Here is a 19,476-nt window from a genome sequence, read left to right on the forward strand (position 1 = left end):
TATAGGTTCATTCATAGCATAATTCGTTTTATGAGTTATTTCCATAAGTAATCTATTATGTCGAAGATCACGCAGTGGAATATATGGAATGAACAAAGTAGATAAATCAGGGTAATTCGTGCTAAAGTTTATTACATTATAGGCAAGCATGATTGCGATAAAAGTTCTTGTCATGCAAAGCCTGAAGACCAAGCAGTTTGTGACTGCTGGTATACGATGCGAGGCTGTCTGGCCAGTAAAGCATACGTAAAGCAATTTTGTATACATTTTTGGAACTTTCTCAATTTTATAGGAGTTAGATTCATAGAAAGGATTCCATATTATTGAGCAATATTCAATACCACTTCTGACCAAGGATTTATAAAGTGCCTTCAACGTCATAGGAACCTTAAGATCACTGATGTTACGTCAACTGAACCCAACCATTGCAACAAATTTTGAAACAACGAAATCAATGTGACTAGAAATAGAGAGTTTGGAGTCAAAAATTACACCCAAGTCTTTACTCTTTTGACAACGATTAAGAGATTTAGCATTTAGTTTGTAGATAAAGTATGTGGCAGTTGCCTTTATGGAATAAGACACAACACAGCATTTGTTTGAATTTAAAAATAAGTTATTGTCTGCACACCATCCGGCAAAAGAGTCCAGATCAGAACCGTTAGTAATAAAATAATTAAATAAACGTACGCCGCGATAACCTCCGAAGAGATTATAGGCCGAGCTTCTCTTCCAATTTACGCCGTGCTCCTTTTTTTTTAATTTTTTCTACAAATTGGCGGGACGGGACCTACTTGTTTTATGGCGTCTCCGAACGGCATCTGCGAGGCAGGTCAGTTTTCAGAGAACTCTTCATGGCAGAAATACATTCGGAGTGCTTGCCAAACACTGCCGAGGGGCGACCCCGCTTATAAAAATTTTCTTCTAATTGAAAAACCTTATTTCTAAAATTTTGATGTTGCTTTGCCCGGGGTGTAAACCCAGGGCGTTCGGTGTGGTAGGCGCACCACGCTACCATAACACCACGGTGGTCGCCAATAGTTAGAAATAGTTTGACAAATAAATAGCATTTTTTGTGAAATATATAGTTTTAGTGTTATATTTCAATCATTAAAGGGGAGGAGTGATGGGAAAACATATTGAGTAAAAAGTGCTAAGTCAGGAAAAAAATTCGTTTTGAGTGAGGAAATTGTGCTAAGTCATAAAATAGCTGCTGGGTTAGCATACATGATTTTTACTTATCTTTTTCAAAGCTTCTACACTCAAAAGTAATGCAACTAAGGTATCACCATTCACAGTTTAAAAAAAAGGTTATTTCAAAAATTATTCAGTGTTTTTCCTCTCCTGTAAAATTCGTAAAAAGTGACTTAGCACATTTTCACATTAAGCTAACGATATGCCAAACGAAAATGTAATTAAAGTATCTTCTCCCTTTTAAATACGTCACATATATATTATTGTAGAATGTATTTTTTAATCATATACATACATATATAGATATACGAATGTATTATCAGTCGCACAGTTAAATAGGTGGATGGTGTCATTCTTCCGATATATATTGTCCCTGCCAAAATCGTTGGTTCTTGTGTTCCATTTTTGACGATTGGAGTATTTTAACGACCACCTTCTCCAACTCTCGCTTTGCTTGTGAGTTAGGTTAGGTTGAACTGGCCGGTCCATGAGGACCTCACATAGACTGAATAAGTCCGTAGTGTTACCAGAAGTTTGTTTTAACGACCAAACTAAAAACCCTATCAAAAACCAGGACCTATGTTATAAAATATCTCCGTCCTCTTGGCAAATACTAGAAGCTTCCTAGGATTTAAGCCACTTGTTGCACCTAGATCGGACAGCTGTATCACTCCTAATAGCAGGAGTCTTAGCCTGGCAAGCGCAGGGTAAGAGCACAGAACGTGCTCGATTGTTTCCTCCTCCAGCCCGCACTTCCTACATCTGCTATCACTGACCAAGCCTAATTTAAAGGCATGTGACGCCAGAAGGTAGCCTCCAGTCAGAATAACCGTCATGAGTCTACATTCCTCTTTTTTTAATGATAGAAGCAACTTTGTTAATCCAAGGTTGTAAGGCCTGCACATAATATTCGACACTTTACAGCCCCGCGCCCGAACCCAAGCCTTTCCTGCTTGGTCGACAATGTACACCTCTCGCCTTCGTTTAATTTCGCCCAGTCTAATTGGGACGTCTACGGAGCAAGCTTCAAGGGATGCGCCCTTTTTAGCTAATTCATCGGCTTTTTCATTCCCACCTATTCCCATATGCCCTGGGACCCAATATAGATGTATGCTTCTCCCTGTCCCGATTCTCTCCAGGGACTGCTTACACTCTAACACGCATTTAGATGCTGTGGTATGCGAGATTATTGCCTTAAGTGCTGCTTGGCTGTCAATATAAAAGTTAACACGATTGCACCTTGGGCTATTTTCTTCTAGGGTTTCTACTGCTTTGGTTACGGCTACTATTTCCTTTTGAAAACGCTACAGTAATCCGGCAGCCTGTAGGATCTGTTTATTTCCGGATCAGCACAGTATACCGCAGACCCTACTCCTTCCACTACTATGGAACCATCTGTGTACACATGTACCGCCTCGTCCGCCATTTGAGCACCCTTTCGCCAACCGTTCACCTCTATTGTGGCCTTAAGATCGCCCTCGAAGCGCAGACTAATATGGCCGTATGGTCGGCGCTCACTGCCCCGAGGCACCGAGCCTGGTTGCGGTTGTTAACGCTATGTTCTTTGCTACCAGGTCTACAGGTGGAACGTGCAGAATGGCATACCGTGCAGCTGCCGGGGTTGTTTTCAGGGCTCCCGTAATGCTAAGCATTGATAGTCTTCATACCCCCTCTAATTTTTTGAGGTAGGTTGCTTTTTGTGTGGCTTTCCACCAAACAAGAACTCGATAGTATAGGATAGGGATTACAATCGCTGTAAATACCAAATGAGAAAGAGAGAGCGATAAGCCCCACGTACACCCCAGCATTCTTTTACATGCATAAAGTGCCGCTGAAGCCTTCTTAACCCTCTCCTCCACGTTGAGCTTCTATGACAGCTTATTGTCTAGGATGATACCCAGATACTTTGTGCAAGGTTTCTCCTGTAGGGTCACCCCTCCTGACTTAGGCCTGATCCAATTTGGGACCTTGTACCTCTTTGAAAACAAGACCATATCCGTCTTATCCGCGTTGACTTTCAACCCGACATTTGATGCCCAGGTATGAATATCCCGAAGCGCCCGATCCATCAAAGAGCTAATCGTTGGAAGTCACTTTCCACTTATGACAATTGCAGCGTCATCCGCGTAAGCCGTTAGTTTTACGAGTCCCTCATCAAAACGCCCGAGCAGTTGGTTGATGACCAGTGTCCACAGCAGAGGTGATAGACCACTCTCTGCGGCGTTCCCCTGTCCACTGATTTCGTGGCCTCGTACAATCCCCATTGTGATGTAACCTACCTGCAATTTAACATGCAGCCGCTCCATCTGGTTAAGGCTGGTAATTAATACCATCCATAATCGCCCATTTAGAGACATTACTGAAAGCCCTGGCAATGTCTAAGACTCCTAGAGCATATTTTTTATATTCTCTACGCTTATTACCACCCAATGTAATGCGGTGTCTACCGACTTGCATTGGTGTACGCAGGTTGTGGTTGCGGAGAGCAGCTTTTCATCCAACTTGGACTTTATGTACACATCTATAAGCCTCTCAAAGGTTTTGAGCAGAAATGATGTTAAGCTAATGGGTCTATAATCTATGGCATACACGTGACCGATCTTTCCCGCCTTCGGTAGGAAAGTTATAGGAGCACGGAGTGAGTTGTCTCCAAGAGTGCGGTACATGATTCAGTTTAATGCACCAATCGAATATTATTTTAAGCAATTCCCCGCCCGCCCTACTTGAGACTTGTAGCATGGCCGGGAATATACCATCTGGGCCCGGCGATTTAAACTTAGAAAACGTCTTCATTGCCCACTCGATCTTGTTATCGGTCACCAAGCCCGGCACTACCCGCTCCGTGGTCGAAGTGTGATTGATGTCTGCTGGCTCTTCTAAACCGTCTCCCGATGGGAAATTTGTATCGAGAAGCATCTCAAGGGAATCTTCACTATTAGGTGACCATTCCCCGTTCTCTTTCTTTATTAGTCCCTGGACTATATTTCCCTTTGCTAAGACTTTTCTCAACCATTCTGTTTCGCTGGAGCATTCTATGTCCGTACAGAAACTTTTCCATGAGATTCTCTTCGCCATGGAAATTTCACGCTTGTAGATCCTCAGTAGATCCCTGTACTCGTCGCGACACGCTTCGCTTTCCGCGCTCTTTGCTAGCTTAAACATTTCTTTTACCTGTCTGTTTAGAAGACTCAGCTCACTGCTCCACCATGGCGCCTTTGCTTTTCCTCTGAATCTTCTTAGAGGGCAAGCTTTGTTATACGCAATCATAAGCGTCCTTGTTAGGAATTCATTACACTCCTCCAGTACTTCCACATTGGCAACCCCTTTGGGTTGCCCCAGCTTCGTTTCTACCTGTTTCTGGAATTTAGTCCAGTTTGTTGACCTATGGTTTCTAAAGGTTCCTCCCTTCTCTACCCTCTTTGGGGAGATGGTGAAGCTGATATACGCATGGTCGGAGAAGGATGGTCTATCAAGAATCATCCAATCATACCGTGATATATCACGTTCGGAGCTCAGTGTAATATCCAAAACATTGCTGGATGTTGGACCAATGTATGTAGGGATATTTCCCCTGTTGAATATATGCAAATTGGTTTGCCGGATGTAACAAAATAGAGATTGGCCTCTCTCGTTCGTATCTGCTCCTCCCCACGCATTGTGGTGCGCAGATTATAATATCTTCACCGAACGAAATGGACACAGACTCAATAGTCGAAACGACGTGTGATGAAACCGAGTGGGAACCATCCCGAGAAATTGGCGAAGATGAATTGGCTGATCTGGAGCCGCGCCAAAAATCATCACGAAACATTGAAAAACCAAAGCCGAATTATAATATTGTCACGAATATTAGCAAAACTAAGGAGTGCTGTCGTCTATAAGCCGATGCTAAGCAGTGACGTGAATGCACATCAATAATTCAATCATTATGTATCTACATAAACGAAACAATAACTGCGTCTACATATATGTACCATGTACGTATACGAGCAGCGGAGAGTCAATGAACTAACACATGCATATATCTGAGATACTCCTATAAGTATGCAATGAGAAAAACTATAAAATTGTGCAATTGTAGTTACAGCTGAGAAGTTTGAGAGCTACTGGACTATTAGATTCTGGAAGCGCCTAGAAGATGTATAAAATTGTGCAATTTTAGTTATAGCTGAGAATTTGAGAGCTCATGGAAAATGCTAGTAGATTCTAGAAAATGCGAACGAGGAAACCAAAAGAGTATAAAAGTCGACAGATGTAGAGGTGGTAATTCAGTTTGATTTGAGTTGTCAAGCAGTTACGACTAAGACGATATCTTGCGAGCAATAGCAGTATTATTTTGAAAGTCAGTTTCCTTTAAGCTATCAGTTTGGCTATTAAGCTATTCGTTGCACAGTTTGAGTGTTATTGTGAAGTATTTTAATAAAGGCCATTTTTCCATTATTCAATATTGGAGTTATTTATTCAACAGTTTAGCGATACGAACCTAGCAAAAGGGCAAATAAGAGGATTTGCAAATAAATTCGTTACAATTGGTGTCAGAAGAGGAATTGTTGAATAAATTCCAGAGGACAACAAGGACATGGCAAAGTTCAGTGAATTGAAGATCCAGCAACTAAAGAAGGAGTTGGAGAGCCGTGGATTGAATACAAGCGGCGTTAAACTCGAACTTCAGGCACGGCTACGAGAGGCAATGGAAGCAGAAGGAATTGATGTGGAAGAGTATGACTTTCATCTTGATGGCGAGGAAATAACAAAAATGGAAGAAGAACCGCAGGCAATGGCGAACACAGACCTGAACATGATATTGACTGCAATATCGGCACAAATGTCCGAAATGTCATTACGCATAACATCGAAGATTGAAGCACAAGAAACGCGTATGTCAGAAATGTCGACACAGATTACATCCAATATGGCATCCCAACTGGAATCGCAGGAGACACGCATAACATCCAAGATGGAAGAACAAGAGGAGCGCTTATCATTGCAGGTGGCACAAATGTCTTCACAGTTAGAAGCACAGGAAGCAAGGGTAACATCAAAGCTGGAATCGCAGGGTGCAAAAATCGCTCAATTTCAGGCAGAAATAGATGATTTGAAGGGTCGTATGGAGCAGTTACAATTAAATCGCCCAGCTCTTTCAGCGAGTAATCCAAAGGTAAAAACACCATCCTTTGACGGGTCTGTTCCTTTCCAGGTCTTTAAGCTACAGTTTGAGAAGACCGCAACAGTGAACAACTGGAATGCTGAAGATAAAGTTGCTGCACTCTTCGTAGCTTTGAAAGGACCAGCTGCCGAAATCTTACAGACTATTCCAGAGTACGAACGGAAAAGCTATGAAACACTGATGGCCGCTGTCGAGAGACGTTATGGAAGCGAGCATAGAAAACAGATATTCCAAATTGAGTTGCAAAACCGCCACCAAAGAGCGAATGAGACTTTGCAGGAGTTTGCCTCGGATGTTGAAAGGTTGGCACATTTGGCAAATGCGGACGCACCCGTGGAGTAAACCGAGAGGGTAAAAATCCAGAGTTTTATAAATGGCATACGGGACGTAGAAACGAAGCGAGCGACATATGCAAACCCAAAACCCATATTCGCAGAAACTGTATCCTATGCACTGATTCAAGAAACAGCGTCGCTATTGAGTAAACCAGCATACAAAGCTCATCGTGTGGAAGTGGAAAGGCCAGATTGGGTAGACACAATTTTGGAAGCACTGAAGGGATCACAACAGAAAAATGCCGGAGGTATTAAATTTTTCAAGTGCGGCAACCCAGGTCATATTGCACGACATTGCAACACCAACCCTAACAGTTCCAACAATGTGGGTGGTCGTAAACGCAGAGCAGAAGGAGATGAGCAAATCTCCAAGACAAATCAATCGTTAAACTAAAGCGATGCCCAATAATCTCTATCTCACAAATTGGAAGAAGGTCGAGCAATCTTACTGTCGGAGGACATGTGGATGGAAAGGAACGTTTACTGACTGTAGATACGGGTGCATCTCATTCCATCATTCGAGGGAATTTAGTCAACAAGAAGATAAGACCATTGCATGGAGTAATATTGCGTACAGCCACTGGAGAAGACACCCAGGTAATTGGAGAAGTAGAATGTGAAGTAGCAATTGGGAAAGTCACGGTACTACACAATTTTATAGTGGCAGGTATTGTTGATGAAATCATAATTGGAGTGGACTTCTTAATCAACCAAGGCATCAAAATCGATATGCAAAGCAAGACGATGCGATATAAGAACATGGATGTGCCACTTAATTTCGGCTACGAGAGAGGCTACAGCAGTAAACGGGTGCTGGTGGAAGAGAGTCAGCAAATACCACCAAAATCAGAAGCAGTCATCTGGGCAAAGGTTGATGGAGATTGTGGGACAAACAATTTTGGGTTGTCGAAGCAGCAAATAAATCAGCACTGAACATACTTGTAGGAAAACCCCTGGCTATGACAAAACAAGATGGACGTATTCCGGTAAGAGTACTCAATGAGTTCAAATCACCATTCAATTTGACCAAAGGAGCTATTTTGGGAAGATGCCAAGAGGCCGAAGTAGTTATTAACTGTGAACAGCTCCAGGAACACGTTTCATCTAGTAATACTGATCTTTCAAATGATATCACGGCAGGAAGCCTATCATAGTAAGGCAAAACAACTGCTCATATAATACGCGAACATATTTGACCAGGATGGTTCCAAACCAGGCCCCACCAATGTTGTGAAACATCAAATTGACACTGGGGACGAGAGGCCAATCCGTCAAGCTCCACATAGTGTTCCCCTGGCGAAGCGGGAAGTTGTGAGTCAAATCATACAAGAAATGAGTAACAGCGGCGCCATCGAACCATCAGATAGTCCATGGAGCTCACCGGTAGTACTTGTAAAGAAGAAGGATGGAAAAATGAGGTTTTGCGTGGACTACCGGAAGTTGAATGACGTTACGAAAAAGGATAGCTACCCGTTGCCAAGAATTGACGACACTCTGGACTCGCTATCTGGTACGAAATGGTTTTCCACACTGGACTTGAAAAGCGGCTACTGGCAAGTTGAGGTGAAGGAGGAAGATAAAGAGAAAACAGCCTTCAGTGTCGGTGATAGTCTTTGGCAATTTACAGTGAAGCTTTTGGACTTTGTAATGCACCAGCTACTTTTGAGAGACTCATGGACCAGGTACTGAAAGGACTACATTGGAAAACATGCTTGGTGTACCTGGACGACATCATCGTATTGGGCAAGAGTTTTGATGAACATCTTAAAAACTGGGAGGAAGTTTACCAGAGAATAGCTGGCGCTGGTCTGAAGTTAAGTCCCAAAAAGTGTACGCTGTTTAGAAAGGAAGTAAATTATTTGGGCCACAAGGTAACGACAGAAGGTGTCTGTACAGCGAATGAAAAGATAGAGGCAGTAAATGATTGGCCAAGACCACAGAATCTGCATGAATTGAGAAGTTTCCTTGGGCTGTGCACATATTACCGCCGATTTGTACCAAATTTTGCCAGCGCAGCCCATAGTCTCCACGAGCTAACAAGAAAAAATAAAGCTTTTGAATGGAAGAAGGAGCAAGAAGTAGCTTTCCAAACATTGAAAGAGCGGTTGTGCACTGCCCCAATGTTGGCATACCCGATTCCAGGAGCAACGTTTATTCTAGATACAGATGCGAGCGGATATGCTATAGGAGGCGTTTTATCACAACTGGTCGATGGACAAGAGAAGGTAGTTGCATATTACAGCCGTTCAATTGGAAAACCAGAGAGGAACTATTGCGTTACACGGAGAGAGCTGTTGGTATTGGTAGAGTGCATTAAACATTTTCACAAATATATCTACGGCCAGCGATTCCATGACACGACAGATCACGCAGCGTTGAAATGGCTTCTGCAGTTCCGTAATCGGGAAGGACAATTGGCACGGTGGATCGAGCGACTACAAAGCTATGACTTTTCCATTGAGCATCGAAAAGGTAGTACCCATGGAAATGCTGATGCAATGTCACGAAGACCATGTAGTCTGGAATGCAAGAACTGCTCAAAGGCCTGGGCTAAAGAAGACATTATAGATGTCCGGCTAATGACTATAACGTGTACGGATGAATGGGACAAGGAACAACTAAGAAAGTGTCAGCTAGAAGATACAGATCTGTCACATGTTATGCAAGGGCTCGAACGAAACGAAATACCAAGCAGAGAGGAGATGGCCGCAGAGAGTCCCATTGCGAAGTCATATTGGGCACAGTGGGACAGTTTAGAATTGATATCCGGTTGCTTGCATCGAGTATGGAAGAGTAAGGATGGTCAATGCAAGAAGGAACTGATAGTTGTTCCCAGGAAAAGGATTCCTGACGTGCTCAGCGAGCTGCACAATGGTCCAAGTGGAGGTCGTCTTGGAATCACGAAGACACTCGAGAAAATTAAGCAGAGATTCTACTGGGTTGGTTGCCGTCAACCGGTCACAGAGTGGATTGCCCACTGCGAGGTATGCAACAGAGCGAAAGGGCCCAAAACCCGAAGTCATGACCAGATGAAGCAGTATATTTCAGGTGCAACATTTGAAAGGATCGCCATGGATTTCGCAGGTCCATTTCCTACTAGCAACCGCAGAAACAAATACGTACTGGTGGTTATGGATTATTTCAGTAAATGGCCAGAGGTATACCCAATCCCAAACCAAGAAACAGAAACAGTAGCAAAAGTGGTTAAAAACGAATGGGTTGCAAGGTATGGTGTACCAATGGAGTTACATTCTGACCAAGGCAGGAATTTTGAATCAGCTGTGTTCCAAGAAATGTGCAAGAAGTTGGGCATTCGAAAAACACGGGCAACTGCATTGCATCCTCAGTCCGATGGTATGGTGGAACGCTTTAATAGAACATTGGAGGAGCATTTAAGGAAAGTAGTAGACAAGTACCATAAGGACTGGGATACACACATATCATTATTCTTGATGGCCTACCGATCGGCAGTACATGACACAACGGGCCAAACTCCCGCAAAGGTAATTTTTGGCAATGACCTTCGACTGTCAGCTGATTTGAAGTATGGGATAGATGCCGATGCGGAGAGGAATGTCAAGAAATCCACTGGTGTCTTGGAAGAAGAGCTGAGAGAGATACACGATCTGGTAAGGCAACGAGCAAAGATTATGAGTGACAAGATGAAAGCGAGGTACGATAAAGCAATTAATTCGGAAGGGTTTCAGGAAGGAGATTTGGTGCTGCTATATAACCCACAATGAAAAAAAGGTTTGTCCCCGAAATTGCAGTGTAACTGGGAAGGCCCATACAAAGTTGTAAAACGGATCAACGATATAATGTACCGCATAAAAACCATTGGCAAACCACGAACCAAAGTGAAAGGGGTTCATTTGGAGAGGCTAGCAGCGGATAAATCGAGAGATTTGTCTAATCGGGACGATCAGACTTAGGTGGAGGGCAGTGTCACGAATATTAGCAAAACTAAGGAGTGCTGCCGTCTCTAAGCCGATGCTAAGCAGTGACGTGAATGCACATCAATAATTCAATCATTATGTATCTACATAAACGAAACAATAACTGCGTCTACATATATGTACCATGTACGTATACGAGCAGCGGAGAGTCAATGCACTAACACATGCATATATCTGAGATACTCCTATAAGTATGCAATGAGAAAAACTATAAAATTGTGCAATTGTAGTTACAGCTGAGAAGTTTGAGAGCTACTGGACTAGTAGATTCTGGAAACGCCTAGAAGATGTATAAAATTGTGCAATTTTAGTTATAGCTGAGAAGTTTGAGAGCTCATGGACAATGCTAGTAGATTCTAGAAAATGCGAACGAGGAAACCAAAAGAGTATAAAAGGCGACAGATGTAGAGGCGCTGTTTTGATTAAGACGATATCTAGCGAGCAATAGCAGTATTATTTTGAATAGTAGAGTTTCATTGAGCTATCAATCAGTGTGGTTATTAAGCAAGCTATTCGGTGCACAGTTTGAGTGTTATTGTGAAGTACTTTAATAAAGGCCATTTTGCATTATTACAAATTTGAGTTATTTATTCAACAGTTTAGTGATTCGAACTTAGCATAGGATTTCAAATAAGAGGATTTGCAGTAAATTCGTTAAAATATTTTCGCATACGCATTTAGTGCATGTGACCCTACATCATTAAAGCAAGCAATGATGAGCGATGACGCCGATTTAAGGTTCATGCACATTAAACGACGCGACATGTACGATACCAGTACGACACTTTCCGACAAAATTTGTCAATGCACACTAAGCGACAGTAACGCGACACTTTCCGACGAAAATAATTTTTTCTTTGTGTAAACACGCGTTTCAATAAATTTTTAAAATAACATTTTAATTAAATAATAAGGTATTTTATACCATTTAAATAAGCCCAGGCCATGTTGGACATCAGCGAGCTATTACTCACTTGATATATTTGTACTGTGCGCAATCGAACGTACCTACCGAACTATAAAAATGTGTGCATCTGGAGCTGGGGTGGCTTTCCGTATTTCGATATCGAGCAGAAACGAGTGTCAAAGTATCGTTTTTGCTTTCTCTAACAAAAAATATCGTCGAGTTGTATCGAACGTTCGATGTAAACAGTTCGACACCAATTTTGCTATCGTTTTTCTTTTTCGCAGCTATTAACCGCATCAAAATGTAAGATAAAAATTTTAATATTTTTGTGATTTAACATATTTGATATTTATTTACATAGGAGCCAACAAACAAACGCTGCTCAACTGAAATTACTAGTTGAATTTATGGAAAAGCATAATGCGTTAGCTAAAAATAGCTTACAAAATACTAATAACGGCCGCGCAAAGAAAAAACAGCTATGGAGCAAATTAACGGACCTGCTAAATAGTAACGGCCCTCCTGTAAAGGTGACGCAGGCATGGCAGAAAGTGCGTTGTGGCATTAGAAATTATACAAATTCTCTTTGAAGATGTATTGTTTGCGGTTACAACATACTTTTATTTCTTCTAGGTATGGACTGACTACAAATATAACACAAAACGGAAACTAACACAACGCATGAACAGTTTGAAAAGAACTGGCGGTGGTCCATATGACGCCGTTTCTTTAAACGACACGGAAGAACGAATAATTGCCGTAGCAAAAATAAATGAACATTTGTTGGGAGTTCCAGGCGCTACGTCACATGGAAGCAATACAGACCATCCTTGTTCTTCTAAGCAGTCGGAAGAAGCATTCATAAACGACTGTTTCACAGCAATTTCGAGCGCATATAGTTCCTCTAGCAACGACGAGAATAAAGCACCAAGTGAGTCGCCAAGAGATAATATAACTTCAGGATCAGTAAGCGACAACGAGGCACCACAAACTCCCAGAGCAAGAAAACTTACAGATCCCAAAATGAAAATTATTGAAAAAGAAATAGATAATCAGGAAAAATTTCAAACTGAAATGTTAAGGCTCTTAAAAGAAAGCAACGAAATTGGACAAAAGAAGCTGCAGTTAATGGAAAAACAAATTGCAATTGAAGTTCAGTATAAGAAAATTAAAGTGCAAGTAATGGAGGCGGATTTGGAAAAAGTAAAAGTTGAACTCTCTTTGCTGAAACGAAAAATGAATAACAAATGAAGCTACCTATATGTATGTGTTAAATAAGTGCAATGTTTATCTATTTTTTTATTTAATTAATTCGTCCTATGAGTGAACTTTTACGAGAATGAAGTGCAATTATATTTTATTTATTAGCAATTTACAAACAATTTTAATTTATTTGCTACCAATTAAAATGAAATTCTTATATAGCTGAATGGAAAAGATGGTCTTTTATTCTATTTCTTATTCTATCTGCTTCTCGGTTGCCTGTGTCTGGTGGGGTAGGTTCTATCACTCCTTCTTGCCTAGAAGTTATAGCTTCATTGTTGGTACGAAAAGGAATATTTCGGCTAATGCACACATTATGAAGAGCGGCACACACGTTTGCAATTTTCGCAACAATTGTTGGGCTATATCTTGGTTTTCTGTCGTCTGATAATATCCTCCAGCGGCCTAAACGGGACGATGCAATTAAAGTTAATATATTTAAAATAGATTTAATTAATAAACTAACCTTTGTAAACGCCAATAGTTCTTTCAACAATGCTCCTAGCTTTGCTGTGAGTATCATTAAAAAAGCTTTTCCTTTCGTCTGGCTCATCTTCTCGTAACCGGTACGGGGTCATTAGCCATGGTTCAAGAGGGTATCCCGAATCACCCAATAGCCACGAGTTTCTATTCCCACTGTTGTATTTTCGCTCCATTACCAGTCGCTCTTTTGAGGCCTTCCACACAAATGAGTCGTGTGCAGCACCTCCATATTGTGGGCATATAGCTTTGATCATTAGTTTATGATCACATATCTGTAATAAAGCATGTCCAATGCGTTTACTCAATAAACAGTTCTAAAGAACATATGTATATAGGTATGCACGAACATATAAACTTACAATCATTGCATTAATGCTATGCTTTCCTTTTCTATTGAAATATATATGTTCATTTTCCACAGGTCTTAGCAACTGCAAATGAGTACCATCAACGGCACCAACGACTGGAATGAATTTAAAAAAACTAAACTTTCGTTATTAATTAATTTATTGAGCTGCATTACCTCCAGGAAAAAAATATTTTTGGTTAAACCACTCCTTGCATGGCTGAAAGTCTTTTTCAAAAAGTATCCACTTTCTACAAAGATGTTCATCCATAGATACCAAAGTACTGCGAAAAACCTTCGACAATGTACTATGCCCCATTGGTGCTGTGTGTGCTCCACCAGTTTGCCATTGGTAACCGCCACCTGCTAATATTTCCAGTGTTGCTGCTAGCCTCAAAATCGGAGGAATATACGTGCTTCGTACACCTTCCCTTAGGTTGATTTCTCTTAATACTTCCATAAAAATCTCTTTGGTTAGCCGGTATTTTGTTTGGAAGCTGTGAAATGCAAATGTACAGATTTAAAACTTACTCTTTGAAATGTGTATAATCTTACTGTTTTTGTGGCAACTCCATAGGATTAGATGCATCTCTTATCTTTCTCCTATTAATTGATGAGTTTCCCGCACTAAAATCGTCCAAAATCAAAAAATAACGCCAATTAAACATTTTTTGCTTTTTATTTTTTATTTATGGCACACACTTTTTGACAGCCACAAATCACTTTCCAAACACTTCCCAAAATATGAGAACGAGAGTGCCTTTATCGAAATACGGAAACCAAAACGGCCTCGTCGAGGGTTCGATATCGAATTGAAGTATCGTACCGACGAGTGTCGACCATCGAATTACGGAAAGCCACTCCTGTTTTGTAAACAATTAATTTAAAACATCCTGCCAATAAATCTAAACAAAAACTAACTCAGAATTGGGTATTTGCCTGTAAGTACATTGTATGGCGATCCAATTAATATGAAATCTACATTGGAACCACATGTTCCACGGAGTTCTCCTGATAAAAATATAAACACCGCGATCTACCATGGCCATGAACACGATGAGCTGATAGTTCATGTGTTAAGATTAATGGAATCTATTATTACCATTTCCTGTTATACATTATTTATTTCATATTGTAGCACCAACTGGAATTCCCGTATACAGCGCATAAACAGCGAGGCATTGGAAGCCTCACCCACGAAGAAATTTTATTCATACAGAAGTTTGAAGTCGTGGTAGTTGGATTTTTATGCGAAGAGGAGGAAAAAATACAGGAAGAGAAGAAGAGAAAGCGAAAAAGGTTGTGAGTTCATGATACCCCATTTTCAAGGTATGAAGATGGCTGGAACATACGGCCGAGAGAGAATGTGTGGGGTGATCCCGCCTTCCACTTCCAAATCAAAGCCCAGGAGCATTAGTGGCAGGAAACGAGTTCAGCCCTCACAGCCTTCCGTGGCAAACATTTTGCAATCTTTCCTGACCACTAGGCAAACCAACCTGCCGCAAACAAACACTGGTAGTCCAATAACTCGTTTTTCAATGCGATGACGGACTACGTGGCGGCATTACCCCAGGACTTGCAGTTGAAGGCAGAAAACATAGAAAGGAATGCAAGAGGTATTCGACCAATTTTGAACCCGACCCCCTTTAGAATTTGCTGAAAGTTTTTAATCTTCTTCTAGCTTACGAAAGACGTTTTTCAGAAGTTTTTCAAATTTTTTCATCCAACTCAAAAAAAGTTATGAATTTAAAAAGAAAACACCGTTTTTTGTTTTCAAAATGCTATAACTTTTTCAAAAATTGACCGTTTGGGATCTTTTTTTTTAAATTTGCTTTTAAATGTACTTTACGGAAGAAAAAATTAAAAAAAAAATTTTAAGTTTTTTTTTGTAATTTTTAAGTTTTTCGAGATTTTTCGAATTACGGCCTTTTTTTCTCATAAAAAACTTCAATCAATTCTGTAATCATCCCCACTAATCCCGGAGTGGGCCGAGAATTTTTTTTTAATTAATTGAAAAAAAAAATTTAAAATTTTTTTTGTATTTTTTCCGAAAAGTACATTTAAAAACAAATTTATAAAAAAAAGATCCCAAACGGTCAATTTTTGAAAAAGGTATAGCATTTTGAAAACAAAAACGGTGTTTTTTTTTAAATTCATAACTTTTTTTGAGTTGGATGAAAAAAGTTGAAAAACTTCTGAAAAACGTCTTTCGTAAGCCAGAAAAAGAGAAAAACTTTCAGCCAATTCTAAAGGGTTCGGGTTCAAAATTGGTCGAAATGGGATGGAATACCTCATATACAGAGATACGTACATATGTATTATAAGTCGAACAGTTAAATAGGTTGATGGTGCCATTCTTCCGATGTAAATTGTCCCTGCCAAATTCGTTGGTTCATGTGTTCCATTTTTGACGATTGGAGTATTTTAACAATCACTTTCTCCAGCTCTCGCTTTGCTTGTGATTTAGGTTAAGTTAGGTTGAACTGGCCGGTCCTGACTGAATAGAACTGAATAGACTGAATAAGTCCGTAGTGTTACCAGAAGTTTGTTTTAACGATCAAACTTAAAAAACCTATCAAAAACCAGGACCTGTGTTATAAAATAACTCCGTCCTCTTTGGAAATGCTAGAAGCTTCCTAGGATTTAAGCCACTTGCTGCTTCTAGATCTGCCAACTGTGTCACTAATAGCTGGAGTCTTAGCCTGGCAAGCGCAGGGCAAGAGCACAGAACGTGCTCGATCGTTTCCTCCTCCAGCCTGCACTTCCTACATCTGCTGTCATTGACCAAGCCTAATTTAAAGGCATGTGACGCCAGAAGGCAGTGTCCAGCCAGAATACCCGTCATGAGTCTACAGTCCTCTCTTTTTAATGATAGAAGCAACTTTGTTAGTCTAAGGTTGTAAGACCTGCACATAATCTTCGACAATTTACAGCCCAGCGCTTGAACCCACGCCTTTCCTGCTTGGTCGATCATGTGCATCTCTCGACTTCGCTTAATTTCGCCCAAACTAATTGGAACGTCTACGGAGCAAGCTTCAAAGAATGCGCCCTTTTTAGCTAATTCATCGGCTTTTTCATTCCCACCTATTCCCATATGCCCTGGGACCCAATATAGATGTATGTTTCTCCCTGTTCTGATTCTCTCCGGGGACTGCTTACACTATAACACGCATTTAGATGCTGTGGTATGCGAAATTATTGCCTTAATTGCTGCTTGGCTGTCAATATAAAAGTTAACACGATTGCAGCTTGGGCTACTTTCTTCCAGGGTTTCTACTGCTTTGGTTACGGCTACTATTTCTGCTTGGAAAACGCTACAGTAATCCGGCAGCTTGTTGGATCTATTTATTTCCGGATCAGCACAGTATATAGCAGACCCTACTCCTTCCACTACTTTGGAACCATCTGTGTACACATGTATCGCCTCGTCCGCCATTTGAGCACCCTTGCGCCATCCGGCCACCTCTATTGTGGCCTTAAGATCGCCCTCGAAGCGCAAATAGGGAATCAGGTAGTCTGTTCGTCTTGTGATTGATGAAGCTATACTAATATGGTCGTATGGTCGGCGCTCAAGCTGCACCGAGGCACCAAGCCTGGTTGCAGTTGGTAACGCTATGTTCTATGCTAAGAGGTCTACAGATGGAATGTGCAGAATGGCATACTGTGCAGCTGTCGTGGTTGTTTTCAGGGCTTCCGTATTGCTCAGCATTGATAGTCCGCATACCCCCTCTAATTTTTTGAGGTAGGTTGTTTTTGTGTGGCTTTCCATCAAACAAGAACTCCATAGTAGAGGAAAGGGCTTGCAATCGCTGTAAAAACCCAATGAGAAAGAGAGGGCGATAAGCCCCAAGTACACCGTAGCATTCTTTTACATGCATAAAGTGCCATTGAAGCCTTCTTCACCCTCTCCCCCACGTTGAGCTTCCATGACAGCTTACTGTCTAGGATGATTCCTAGATACTTTGTGCAAGGTTTCTCCTGTAGGGTCACCCCTCCTAACTTAGGCCTGATCCAACTTGGGACCTTGTAACTCTTTGTAAACAAGACCATATCCGTCTAATCCGCGCTGAGTTTCAACCCGACATTTGATGTCCAGGTATGAATATCCTGAAGCGCCCGATCCATCAAAGAGCTAACCGTTGGATGACACTTTCCACTTATGACAATTGCAACGTCATCCGCGTAAGCCGTAAATTTTACGGGTCCCTCATCAACTCGCCCGAGCAATTGGTTGATGACCAGCGTCCACAGCAGAGGTGATAGCACCCCTCCCTGCGGCGTACCCCTGTCCACTGATTTCGTGGCCTCGTACAATCCCCATTGTGATGTAACCTTCCTGCAATTCAACATGCAGCCGATCCATCTGGTTAAGGCTGGATGTACTTTAATGTAATTAAGACCATCCATAATCACCCATTTAGAGACATTACTGAAAGCTCCGCCAATGTCTAAGAAGACCCCTAGAGCATATTCCTTATATCCCAGGGCTTTCTCTACGCTTATTACCACCCTATGAAATCGGTGTCTACCGACTTGCCTTTTGTGTACGCATGTTGCGTTTTGGAGAGCAGCTTTTCATCCACGTTGGACTTTATGTACACATCTATCAGCCTCTCAAAGGTTTTGAGCAGAAATGATGTTAAGCTATTGGGTCTATAATCTTTAGCATACACGTGACCGATCTTTCCCGCCTTTGGTAGGAAAGCTACACGGGCAGTTCTCCAAGAGTGCGGTACATGATTCAGTCTTTTGCACCCATTGAATATTATTTTAAGCCATTCCACGACCGCCCTACTTGCGACTTGTAGCATGGCCGGGAATATACCATCGGGGCCCGGCGATTTAAACTTAGAAAAGTCTTCACTGCCCACTCGATCTTGTTATCGGTCACCAAGCCCGGCACTACCCGCTCCGTGATCGAAGTGTGAGTACAGTCTGCTGGCTCTTTTAAACCATCTCCCGACGGGAAATGTGTATCGAGAAGCACCTGACGGGATTATTCATTATTACGTGACCATTCCCCGTTCTCTTTCTTTATTAGTCCCTGGACTATATTTCGTTTTGCTGGGACTTTTCTAAACCGTGCTGTTTCGCTGGAGCACTATATGTGCGTACAGAAACTTTTCCATGAGATTCTCTTCGCCCTGGAAATTTCACGCTTGTAGATCCTCAGTAGATCCATGTACTCGACCCCACACTCTTGGCTTTCCGCGCTCTTTGCTAGCTTAAACATTTCTTTTACCTGTCTTCTTAGAAAACTCATCTCATTGCTCCACTATGTCGGTTTTGCCTTTCCTCTGAATCTTATTAGAGGGCAAGCTTTGTTATAGGCAGTCATAAGCGTCTTAGTTAGGAATTCATTAGACTCCTCAAGTTCTTCCACATTGGCAACCTCTTTGGGTTGTCCCAGTTTCGTTTCTACTGTGTCTGGAATTTAGTCCAGTTTGTTGACCTATGGTTTCTAAAGGTTCCTCCCTTCTCTACCCCCTTTGGGGGATGCCGAAGCTGATATACGAATGGTGGAGAAGGATGGTCTATCAAGAGCCATCCAATCATACCTTGATATATCACGTTCGGAGCTCAGTGTAATATCCAAAACATTGCTGGATGTTGGACCAATGTATGTAGGGATATTTCCCCTGTTGGCTATCTGCAAATTGGTTTGCCGGATGTAACAAAATAGAGATTCGCCTCTCTCGTTCATATCTGCTCCCCCCCACGCATTGTGGTGCGCATTTGCATCCACGCCTATAACCAACAGCCCTCAAAATAAGTTTAAAATATTTTGAAAAAAAAACGGTGTTTTTTTTAATGTTATAACTTTT

General features: G+C 41.4%; 2 protein-coding genes and 1 long non-coding RNA gene across 3 annotated transcripts in view; 1 reads left to right on the top strand and 2 right to left on the bottom strand.

The window, feature by feature from the left end:
- Ptp52F (Protein tyrosine phosphatase 52F) overlaps nucleotides 1-19,476 on the bottom strand; it is a 2,268,497-nt gene that overhangs the window by 1,377,825 nt on the left and 871,196 nt on the right. The window lies entirely within an intron of this gene.
- Nucleotides 11,797-12,811, top strand: LOC137246635 (uncharacterized). The gene is made up of 3 exons (XM_067777682.1): nucleotides 11,797-11,862; nucleotides 11,921-12,110; nucleotides 12,193-12,811. Coding segments are annotated over exons 1-3 (810 nt in total). The 5' UTR covers nucleotides 11,797-11,860; the 3' UTR covers nucleotide 12,811.
- LOC137246636 (uncharacterized) lies at nucleotides 12,993-13,770 on the bottom strand. Its single transcript, XR_010951620.1, has 3 exons — nucleotides 13,665-13,770; nucleotides 13,289-13,577; nucleotides 12,993-13,227 (listed from the first exon to the last, which is right to left on the bottom strand). It is a non-coding gene; the product is annotated as an uncharacterized lncRNA (long non-coding RNA).

This window comes from Eurosta solidaginis, chromosome 3 (assembly GCF_040869045.1).
Source record: "Eurosta solidaginis isolate ZX-2024a chromosome 3, ASM4086904v1, whole genome shotgun sequence".
NCBI classification, from domain to species: Eukaryota; Metazoa; Arthropoda; class Insecta; order Diptera; family Tephritidae; genus Eurosta; species Eurosta solidaginis.